This window comes from Ixodes scapularis, unplaced genomic scaffold (assembly GCF_016920785.2).
Source record: "Ixodes scapularis isolate PalLabHiFi unplaced genomic scaffold, ASM1692078v2 PGA_scaffold0__279_contigs__length_252992795, whole genome shotgun sequence".
NCBI classification, from domain to species: domain Eukaryota; kingdom Metazoa; phylum Arthropoda; class Arachnida; order Ixodida; family Ixodidae; genus Ixodes; species Ixodes scapularis.
Genome location: NW_024609835.1, coordinates 224,521,719 through 224,533,904, shown reverse-complemented (window position 1 = coordinate 224,533,904; position 12,186 = coordinate 224,521,719). Strand labels below are relative to the sequence as shown.

General features: G+C 45.1%; 1 protein-coding gene across 1 annotated transcript in view; it reads right to left on the bottom strand.

Annotated features, from left to right (window-relative positions):
* The window catches only part of LOC115309924 (cytochrome P450 2J4-like), a 45,041-nt gene that overhangs the window by 22,556 nt on the left and 10,299 nt on the right, over positions 1-12,186 (bottom strand). Inside the window, exon 3 of the mRNA XM_029968185.3 lies at positions 10,214-10,338. Coding sequence (XP_029824045.3) covers positions 10,214-10,338 — 125 coding nt within the window. The remainder of the gene's footprint in view (positions 1-10,213; positions 10,339-12,186) is intronic.

Here is a 12,186-nt window from a genome sequence, read left to right as displayed (position 1 = left end):
GATACCATGGAATTCTAGTGTTTGAAGTAAAATGCTGTCATTGGGGGGGGGGGGGGGGGGGGAAGAAATAAAATGCTCTGAATTTTTTAAGATGTTTTGTTTTTGTTTTAATACATCTTTCCAAAAACGCTCCAATAGGCCGCCGCCATGTTGCTGATGATGATGCGGCTGGTGCGACTTTCGCGCCCTCTATCAGCTATAAATTTCCTGCCACACTCTTGGACTGTGAAGACCTGCTCACCACGGTTCTCTACCTACGTTTTTGCGGTTTTGCATTCGACGTCTTCTAGCCTCTCTTGAAAGTTTCCATTTAATATTTTTTTACGCGTACTGCTCACCCTTTCTGTGCTATCTTCTATTGTGAGAAATAGGGCTGGTAAGTGCCTGGCCATTCAAGCTTTTCTGCACGACATTCACGGGAAACGAAGTAGGTGACGGACGTCGAACGGCCCTCGACGCGATTTTTCTAACATTTCTCTCCACCCTCCCAGAGGTAATCCATGTAGAATCCTTAGTCATACCCAAAAATAGTTGTCCGGATTGGGGTGGGAAACAGGTCAGTCGCAGGGTTGCCAGAATGGGCTATAAATAGCCCAATTGGATTACTTATTCTTGTAGTTGGCGGGAAAATCTGTCGGTTGGATATTTGGCTATTATTTGGCTATTTGATACCCGAGACTCAACCATTTTCAAAACACTTGGTTTCAAAGCCTTAAACGTGATATTTCAGAGTTGGGTAGAAAACAACAATCAACTCTAGAGATTATGAAAGGAAAATATCCTAATCACAAGTGTGAAAATGAAATATGTGGACCCCCATTGGTGTTGCTTTCGGAAGTGCGATATTGTATTTCTGAAGTTTTTTTGGCGCAAATTAATACAGCAGCCAGGACCGCAGGCACGTGGTTCCAGAGAGAGGGGTTCAGTTTGACAGATGTTTGAGAACCCCCTCCTTCCGCTACCCTAAAATAAGCATGCAGATGTTTTTTCCTCATTTTTTGCGTTCTTCTGTAAATAAATGTCTTATGTCAGGTATCTTGTTATCAATGTTCAAAATCAATATTTAGATACCTTGTATGAAGTTTTATGTGTTGGACTATTTTTGTAGCCCGAAATTTGGCTATTTTTGGGCTATACCTGAGAAAGCTTTGACGGCTCAATTTGCGAGTACCTGGCAACCCTGGTCAGTCGCGTTCTTTCCATTGCCTTGGTGCTGTTGTGAAAAAAAAAAAGAAGCTCTCCCCGAAACCTCTTCAAAACGAAGTCATCTTGGATTCCGTCCGATCGTCAAGATGTGACTTTCGTCGACTGTGGCTGTGTTATTTGAGATCTTTCTCAAATATTTTTTTTTTTTTTAATAACGCTGCATCGTGTGGTGCGTACAATATATTGTTCGAATGTTAACATTTGCAAAATTGTATGTCCGTGTCCTGTCCATCGGTAAACACGTTGTTTGTGAGAGTGAAAAACGCATGCCTTTCGGCTATGTTCTGCTGTAAATTATTTTCGGCAGCTAAGCGCTTTATCGTTTGACATGTGGCCGATCGCCCGGCGCCGTCAAAGCTTATCGTAAAAGAACAACTAGAACTATACATTCTAGTCGCATTCGTTCTGTCGCGCGCGTACCCAACAAAATAGTTTATAGGTTTTTTTCTTGTTTTTTTTTTCAAATCTGGTACAATGCTTTCTCAATGACGTCGGGAAAATACATGCACCATGAAACACAAAATACAGCAGGAAAATACAACAATTTAGCCTCCTGCAGTGTTTGAAACTGAGCCAACGGAGGCTGCGCCTATCGAAGTTGACGGACAGTGTGGCCAGACCTTGATACAAGCTTGTCTAGGTTTGGAGAATTTATTTTTATGCCAAGGGTTATTTTATTTTATGAACAGTTGCAATTAAAAGAAACCAATTCTAATCACTGAAGAAGTTAATAACTTAATTTTTGTTTGTACCGTATTAACTGAAATAACCAATCAGCGGGGCCCTTAATTCGTCCCTTAGCCATTACCATCCAATCCGAAGCCAACAAGCCAGCCTGTCGCGCATGCGCACACGAGTTGAACCTCAATACAAGGTTTGTCGAAATTTCCACAAAAAGGTCGAAAAAGTCGAACCTGGTTGAACTCGAACCTCGGCCGGTTCGCGACACCCCTAGTCAAAACACTGTAAATTTTTTGGGGGGCACGCTCTAAATATACAGGGTGTCACAAAAAAAAAACATTAGTTTTTTTTTTTATTCCAAAAATGAACTATGCTCTGTTGAACGCTCAGTCTCCGCACCAAGGTAGTGCTAAAGGTCCAAACCAGATGCCAAAGTTTCAGCGCAAAACCAAAATTTTACTTGACAGTGATTTTCTAAAAATGTCAATGGGAACATGGCGGCCGACAGAGCTCTCAAATACATGGAGCTCTACGTCGCCAGAAACCGAAAAGGGAAAAAATGGACCCCATTTTCTTATTGAAATTTTCAGAAAATCAATTACAACTTTTGAATAACATGTCGGTTTGTGCTGAAACCTTGGCACCTAGTTCAGACCTCTAGCCTCCACACTTCGCCAAGTATTCGTGAAACAGAGTATAGAATGAAGCGATACTACCACTAATTGGCGGGCTGATAAACCTGGCGATCTTCCAGAGCCTTCCATACTCTCGAGCTCCTCTCCCCCAGTGTGCACAGGTGGTTGAGCTCCTCCTCGCCTACCCCTCTGGTCTCACGACCCCCGCTGTTAACCAATCGGCATCGAGCCTCGCAGCCATGCTTACCCAGGCACAGGGTTGTAAAGTACCTAGATACAAGTAACTGGAAATAGGCATCTAGGCACTTATGTTGTACCTCAGGTACAAACCTAGGTGTTTTCATTTCTCGGTATCTGTATCTGTATCTTAAGTGCATTTTCCAGTAACTTGTAACTAAGTGAAGTTACTTTTTACAGGTACTTTTCTATCCACTTGGTCAAAATGGTATACAAACTATAAATCTTGAAGCATTAACACACTACCATGTGCCGTGATAAACGTTGAGTTGGATACGACCTGGGACGTAGACCTGATCGAACGACGTTTCAGCGAACGATTTTTCATAGAAGGACACTTTAGCGAGCTCAGTGTTCATTTGAGCGGACGGTGGATGAGCGATGCCCTTCTGGCGACGCCAATTTGTCGAATTGCTTCAGAATTCCGTTTAGGGAAACTAGAGATCTGCTTCGTTCATCTCAAACTGAAATCGACTTTATTGCATGTTTGAAGTTCCTCTGACAGCTTTGCAAGTGAAGAGATAACTCGCAGTGTCTGTTGCCTGTATGTCCTGGTGGTGGCTCTCTTTTGCCATGAGTACAACATAAAATACAATTGAAAATAAAATATAATTACAATCGTAAAGCAATGTAACGTCGCATATATAATGCAATTTCCACTCCATCAATCGGACTCAAATTTTGCAGCTATCAAGACTGAAAACGTTCCGAAGGAAAAAAAAAAAGAAACTTGCCTCCAACTGACGACAGAAGAAAAAAAAAAAAGAAGTTTGAAGCTTATTGCTTGTCGTCGGGAAGGTTAGGCGCATATGCACTTGACTCATGTGTTTCGTCATGCGGCCGACATCTTCTGGGCCCGTCGACGTCAGCACCGGTTCTCGAGGAAAGAACGTCAACAAGCGAGTTTCGTCGGTTTCGGGGTGACATGGTAAACAGTGGAAGCTGTGGCCTTGGCGAACCAATTGGAGCGGGGGGATAAGGCACGTGAGGACTAAACTCCGATGTGGACATTGCATTGACACCTATCAAGTTCATTTATCAAACTCGCTTTTGTTTGTATTCTTATATAAAAAGCTTCACTTCCAGTATATTCTGACATATTAGGGGAGAGTAAATAAAGTATCTTTGAAGTAACTGTACCTGTACCTGGGTACATTTTTAAGCGAGTACCTAGGTACCGACTTAGGAACCTTTTCATATGAGAAACTGTAACTGTATCTTAGATACATTTTTGAAGTAACTTTTACAAAAACCCTGCCCAGGCGTCGCGAAATGACAAACAACCAGCCAAAGGACGTTCATAAATGAGTTGAACGTAGTCCCCAACAAGGTGAGGACAACAGAGGGGAGCTTCAGTTTGCCCCAGCGCGAGCGTCCTACCTTCCACGACAGCGTCTCGTGCACCTTGAGCACGCGCTCGCAGCCAAGGCGTGGCGGAGGGCGCAGAGTGTGCGCTAAAGGCCGAGTGTTTGAAAGGCACCCCCTGCCCTTCTCGGCCTGTCAGTGACTACCGAGTGCCCACGAATCCGGGGAAAGCATTCACAGTGACCGCCTAAATCAGCGCGTTAACGTATCGCACTACAATTTATTGCTGAAGTGCCAGAAGGTGGTGGAAGCGTCGCGTCGATACTCCAAAGAACAAACTGACCCGAATAAAAAGTAAAGAAGCGATGACTGATATTTCCTGCCTATGGCACCCGTCTGCTATCCACGCACCCTCCGACTGGTGCAAATATCGACGGGTGGCGGCAGTGGCCCCCTTGTCGTCTTACCGCCCAATCGTGACAAAAGCAAACTGTTCTATAATCATAAACGGCACAGGCCTTTTTGCTGCTATAACGGTCAGTGTACAATTTCCTTTTTCATTCCCAATAAAGCGAATTAACTGGACACAAAATAAAAGCGATGGTTCGTCGAGTAATGTCAGCTAACATGTCGTCTGCTTTTGGCGTGATCGGGCGGTATGTGAAGGCCGTGGCCGCTGCCGTCATCTGTCTGTTGTCGCACCAGTCGGAGGATGTGTGGATAGCAAATGGGTGCGAGGTAGAAAAAATCGGTTGTGCTTTTTTTTTACCTATATTTGTGCAAGCTTGTGCTTTGAAGTTTTGATGAGATTCTTTCAACGCCTTTGGGCACCACTGTGGTAAATCATAGCGCGATACACTACCAAGACAATTTACGCGGTCACTTTAAAGGCATCCCACCAGATTCGTGGGCATGCGGTATAGACACATATGACTTCCATCCCGACAGATTTATTCCAATTTTAAATATTGATTACTATGACCATTATTTCTGGTTGAGTAGCATTTTGTGAAGGCATAAAAAGAATAACTAAAAGTGAAAGACTGTTTGTTTCGGTTTTTCTTCGTCATCAAAATAGAAAAGGGGGGACTGAGCTCAATCTGGAAAATCAAGAATCTTCATTCCAAAAAAGAAAGACTTGTTTTGGTGCCTTAGTTATATTTTAGGATATGTGCCATCAATAAAGCACAAATGAACAGACAAGTAAAAATAAATATTCAGAACTTCTAGTCACTTGTAACTAAACTTTGCTATTCGATTCGCTTTGCAACACACTTGTACTGTTTTAAGGTGTTGGAGTTCCTTGTATATTAGGTATTTAGGTATATTAGATCTCACTGCTTCGAACCAATGGGTCAGGAGAAGCTGCAGTGCAAAAAGAGCATCTCAGATGGCTCGAAGGTTTTGGAAAGCTTGATCACTATTGTAGCTCAGACTTCTTTGGTTACGGCTGTAGATTGAACACTAAATTTAAAGGACAGAGCTAAAGAAAAGAAACCTCGAGCCATATTCAAATAAATAAGGTAGTCGTATTGTGCTTAACCCAACTTATCTTCTTAGGGCTTTTTCTAACGTTTCACTACTAAGAAAACTGTTCAACAAAAATTTTCAGCTGGGATTTATTAAAATATTTATGCAAAAACATTCATATGCGATTCACAATACAAATCTGATATCCCACAGCTCTATGCTTGCAGCCTCTTAAAAAATTATGAAAGGTCAGCATGAGGCAGACATGCTGGAAAACAAACATCAACCATGTAGTCTTCATCCACGTTCGTGACTCAAATAATGTGGCGATTACTGGTTGCCAGTATTATGTACAGGGTGCCCCACAAAAGAAAGAAAGAAATAGAGAGAGAGACAGAGACACACACACACACAAAAAAAAATGACGTCTCCTGGTTTTATTATGTTGGATTTTTTTTTTAATGGCGTCAAAAGAACAAAAAAATATATAAAAAAATTTTTTATCACACACACACACACACACCACAGTACAGAGAGCCGCAGTTGTTGTTGTTATGTTGTATGAAGAAAGGGGGGGGGGGGGGGAGCAGGGGGGTAAAGGTGGGTGAGGAGGAGTGGCAAATCCCGTGCGCCGACACCCGGGGTCCCGAGTGAACGATCGCAAAAGAGAGCGACAGAACACGAGAGAAAGAAAGCAACGTTGCCATGGTAAACGCGAAGAGTGAAAACTCTCAGCAATATAAACAGTGATAATTTATCAAAGTACCCTCAGGGCCCGAAGGCATTACAGAGGGGGAGAGCACATACATGAAACAAAGATGTTCGTATACGCGACGCGAAGTCTTACGAGATTTGGTTGTCGGAGAAAAAAGCGATGATTTTGGCACTGGAACGTGTACGTCTTGATAACATATATATAGTAGAATCCAGCTAAATATATCTTAATTCTCCACATAAAGGTGGAAATTAGTAATGGTTCGCAAGGAGTCGGACTCTTTTTAGTAGAGTTCTTGATGTGAAAACGGGTATAAAACCTGTGTTTGAGACTTGTTGTCTCGTGCGTTATTTTTATCGTTTCGTGTCTCCCGTTACTATGGAAGTTCTTCACCAGCTCGCCTGTGTTTTTAAAGTGTTATAACGGAATGAACGGTTTTGTAGACCGCAAAACGGTTTGAATGAAATTTTTGTGAAATAATTTGATACAAAAGGGCTATATTCGCGTCCGTTTTTCAGGCTTCTTTCAAACGTATTTTATTTTGATCCACACGCCTGGCTTGTTCCTGTCACATCGTGTTTCTGGGGGTCCTTCTTTCTCGTTTCCACGCCGGGATCCAGCATCGGGGGTCGAAGTCGAGCCCCCATCCGGTCGAGTCGGGGAGGCTCTCCTTACCGGTCTTTGCCGCCAAAGTATTTGCTTACACTCCCGAGCTCAAAATCCTTGCACCCTCGCACATTTTGCAGATGTTGTCATGATCCTCTGTTATGCGTCTAGCCATCGTGGAGGGCAGCGTCGGCGTGATGCGCTTGTAATCGGAAGATCTGCTGCGGAGCGAGGCGAGTTGGTTGAAATCGACGTCAATCGCTGCAGGTTGTTCGCGAAACAAAAAAAGAAAAAAAAAAAGAAAGAAAAGAGCTATCGTGCGGCAGCTTGGCGGCAATCCGGTGTGCCTTGCGGGGTAAACCCGGAAATGGTGTAGGTTTGATTGTTCACGTTGGTGATGAATTAAGTGTCCATGGAAAAGCAGGCCAAGTTTCGAGGAAGGAACGCCGTTCGTGTACCATACCCTGTCCCTGACCCTGTATGGAGCATGGTCGATATTTTGCATCGTAAGAACGCTTCATGCTGTGAAGGTAAGCGAGGTTCGCGCTTGCAGCGTCGCAGTTCGCGCGGGACGTCGCCGACCTCGCCGGGAAGCGGGGAAAATTCCATTGCTCGACGTGGGACAAAGTTGAACAGGAGTTCGAACGGTGATGTCTGGAGTCCGGCGTACGGCTGCTGGTTCACTTGAAAGCTGGTTGCCTGGAGATAATCGCTACAATGGTCGATGTCGCCGTTGACGTCCTTTCGTGCAGACATGGAAGGATTTTTCCGTTGACGCGTTCGACAAAGCCGTTAGCTTCGGGGACGTAAAGTACTGTTAGGGATGCTCTGAATGTGCCTGTCGGCGAAGTACCGCGAAGCCGAACGAGAGGTTAGGACCCTGTCGTTGTCGGTGATGACGGCTTGCGGCGTATCAAATGAGAGTACGAGTTCTATAAATCGAAAGACGTGCTCGGTCGACTTGTTAGGCACGGGGCGTGCGACAAGCGCGTGGTGGGGTGGAACGCGGTGATAAAATACCTGTTGTCGTCGGTCCTCATCTTGCGGAATATCTTGCGCCGCGGCTGCCAGCCGGTGACATATTCTCTTACAAACGAGAATAAACAAGACGCCGAAGTACCTGATTCTTCTAACAAACGCACTCTTCACAAAAAAAAAAAAAAAGTGTGTTCCTTTTTATGGTTATTTTCATCTTGTTTTCCAAATTCAAACGACTTCTTTCTCTCTCCTCCTCACTCTCTAATTTACACCCCCTCTTCCCCTCCCCCTTCCGCGCCACGCCGCCGCCGGTCCGTTGATCCCCGCGCCGTCAACACGCCGCCGCCGGAGGTACAAACACCGGCGCGCCGCCGCCGGCGATTTCTGACCGGCGCACAGGTCTAAAAGATATCACACTCCATACGGTTAGGGTTAGCAGGGACGCCGGTGAGAGTCAAGCCTCAAACCCAGTGACTGGGCTCGAAAACGGTTTGATGCCCTTCGGGTCGAGTGTTTCTTGGAAAGGTGTATAGTGCTAACTCAGTCGACCGGCATTTCTTAAAACCAAACTGCGGATGTCATCAAGTTATTTTGATCAGAAAGCTGTATTAAACGAAATGGCATAACGTCTTCCAAGCCTTTTGAGAATAACGGGAGGATAGAGAGGGGTCGGTAGTTGCTGAGGATATTTTTATCTCCCTTCTTACGCAAAACTATTACTTTCGCTTTCTGCGTCTTTTCATGAAACGCCCACGTTGTTATAGCGAGATTAGAATGTGACATAGACATAGTGTTATTAAGTCAAGAATGTAGTTAATTGGTCGAATTTGGAAATTTTCACAGTACTACTATTTCTCATTTGCATGAAAATAAAAAAAGACCTCAGAATTCGTGACAGGTTCAAGAAAAATGGAATGGTTATTATTATATTCTAAGTAATTGCCAAACGCGTCGGTTGCCGCGCTGTCACCAACAAAATTGGTGAAGCAGTCACTTAAAGTGTCAGCTAAGGAACAACCAGCCAATGACACCGATAATGACCGTGAACCTTCCGATTATTGAGTAGCTTTTCATGGTCAACCTTTCTAATATTTGAGGTCATGTAGTATAGATACAAATTTATCCTTGTCAGGATTTGTCCGAGTCCGCGAGTAAAAGCGAGGTCACAATTGTTCAGGTCTGTGAAAGCGTCCGCAACCGTTTCTACGGGATTCGGGAGGTTGCAGCAAAAGAAACAGTCTTTGTGGGTTCACCAACATCTAGCAGTCAGGATGTAAAAACTGTACAAAACATCCGAAACATAAAAGGCGACAAGATCAACACTACGGCGAAACACTACTAAACGCATTATGTGTGACCATCAAACATTAACATGTACATCACCATGTGATATGTCACAGGTGCATGTGCAACGTGTGGATGCAATTTATTGCTGCCAAATGTATAATAGTTCCAGCGACTTAAAGGGCAGCCCTTAGGCGCGCAGCTCTTAAGCGCCCGTTTCCGAGTTTAGCGGCGTCACCGTTGGCGTCGGCGTAACCGCGCGCGTTGCATTATGGGACGTCATAGTTTCCCCGCTAAATTTAGCGGGGAGACTAAATTTGTGTTGAGATCACGTGACGTCAATTTCCCCGCTAAATTTACCGGAGAAATTGACGTCACGTGACACGGTCACATGACCACGTCAAGTGACCGTGAGGAGGGAAGAAAGAGGAGAGGTGGGGAGAGTACGGAGCAGGAGGAGGGGCATACCCTCCCTGCATGCGTACCCTCCCCTCCTCCTCCTCAAGTGCTGCGCTCTATTTACGCATTACAGATATTTGTAAACGTCTTTCATTTTTAAAGCGCAGCTCTTAGGCGCCCGTTTCCGGGATGAGTGGCGTCGCCGTCGGCATCGGTGTAGGCGTAACCGCGCGACTTGCATTATGGTAAACTTCCCCAGTAAATTTAGTGAGGAAATCTCCCCACTAAATTTAGCCGGGAAATTGACATCACATGACCTCAACACCAATTCAGTTTCTCTGCTATATTTAGTGGGAATTTTTTCTCGCTAAATTTGGCGGAGAAAAGTTTACTAAAATTAGCGAAAATTTCCCGCTAAATGGGAGGGCAGCAGGCGAGGAGGAGGGGAGGAGGAGATGGTACGGAAAAGGAGGGGCATACCCGCCCTCCTCCTCAAGAGCTGCGCTCTAAATCGGCCCTAGAAAAAATTGTAAACGGCTTCAATTTCTTTATTGCAAAATCACGCATTTTGGCCAAGGCGGTGCGAGAGCGATCGCATTAGCGAAACCAATGAGATATTGTAGCAAATACAAATATATAAAAATAAACAAGAAAGACAACACGCCGTGTACTTTTTGGCAACTTCCAGCGCACTCACCGTCCACTCCGACTCTTCTGAAAAGGAAATCTGCAGGGCGAGCCAACACCTCGCTGTTGTTTAGTCCTTCTTTGATTGAGTCCAGGTCATTCAGCACGACGACATTCGTCGACCCCAGTTTTACCCTGCAACAAGGTAAATGGCATATTAACGGCATTAGCGCACACGTATGAGGAAGAGAGAAGGGACAGAAAAGAGCGCTACTCACAACTGTATTTACAAAGATGAAGAAAAGAAAGAACATAGTCCAGCTCCCCATAAAGATGAATAAGGAAGAAGAGGAAGCAGAAATATAAAACAGGAATATAAAACACAAAGTCGGGTGTTCCCTCGCGCGCACAGGGTTGATACACTGGTTCTTTGATTAAACCCTAAAACCTTTTTTGGCTGTGCCTTCGTTGTCGTGGTGCTGGGTGTGTTTGCATCAGTCTTCACTCGCGCCTGGTCACCCGTGTCAGGGGGGAATACGAGCACATCATCCATGGTCGGCTGCCGCTGGGTCGTCGTGCCTGATGTCTCGCGGCACCCGTGACTCATGCGAGTTCTGCATTGTCCGTCTTAAAAAGTCTGTTTCCTTGCTTGTCAAGGCTACCGATGCAACACTAATGCATTTAGTAGCTGCGGAAATGATGTAGAAGGCTTCTACCACCTCGCGCGTCATTTTATCCTTGTGCCTCTCTAGGGTTATTGTTTCCCCGAACAGCGGATTACAATTGCACTCTTTGCAATGTGTTGCAAGATGGCCTCCCACTGTGGCTCTCAGAGAATAGTCATGCTCGCGAAGTCGGTCATTAAGACACCTGCCTGTTTGACCTACGTAGATCTTGCCGCACGAGAGTGGAATCTTGTACACCACGCCTGAAGTGCACGGAACAAAAGGTTTAGCATGTTTTTTGTGCACCTGTGTCCTGTGGCACCTTCGGCTTGCGAGTTGACTATGGAGCAAATTTTGCTCATTTTTTGCGGGGCTGAAAATACCACTCGGACCCCATACCGACTTGCCACGTTCTTTAAATTGTGTGACGTCTTGTTAAGGTACGGGATTACCACCAATCTTGTCTGTCCTACATCTTGTTTGTTGGCTTGGAGGCCTTTTGCCCTTTTCAACAAGGTGTCCGCTACATTAGCCAGTAGTGGTAACGGATAGCTGGCTTTTCTGAGTCTTTCAACCTGCATCGAGAAGCTGGCTTCCATTGTGTGGCAACATGATTTCTTGAGCGCGGATCCCAAACATGTCAGAGCAATGCCCCTCTTGACGATCTTAGAGTGAGCCGAACTGAAATCCAAAATTCGTTTCTTGGAGCGTGGAGAGTACGTCCAGCACACATGCGTATCACCTAAGTGAAGCAAAGGTCTAAAAAGAAAACGTTCTCCAGTTTTTAGACCTTTCGCTTCACTTAGGTGATACGCATGTGTGCTGGACGTACTCTCCACGCTCCAAGAAACGAATTTTGGATTTCAGTTCGGCTCACTCTAAGATCGTCAAGAGGGGCATTGCTCTGACATGTTCGGGATCCGCGCTCAAGAAATCATGTTGCCACACAATGGAAGCCAGCTTCTCGATGCAGGTTGAAAGACTCAGAAAAGCCAGCTATCCGTTACCACTACTGGCTAATGTAGCGGACACCTTGTTGAAAAGGGCAAAAGGCCTCCAAGCCAACAAACAAGATGTAGGACAGACAAGATTGGTGGTAATCCCGTACCTTCACAAGACGTCACACAATTTAAAGAACGTGGCAAGTCGGTATGGGGTCCGAGTGGTATTTTCAGCCCCGCAAAAAATGAGCAAAATTTGCTCCATAGTCAACTCGCAAGCCGAAGGTGCCACAGGACACAGGTGCACAAAAAAACATGCTAAACCTTTTGTTCCGTGCACTTCAGGCGTGGTGTACAAGATTCCACTCTCGTGCGGCAAGATCTACGTAGGTCAAACAGGCAGGTGTCTTAATGACCGACTTCGCGAGCATGACTAT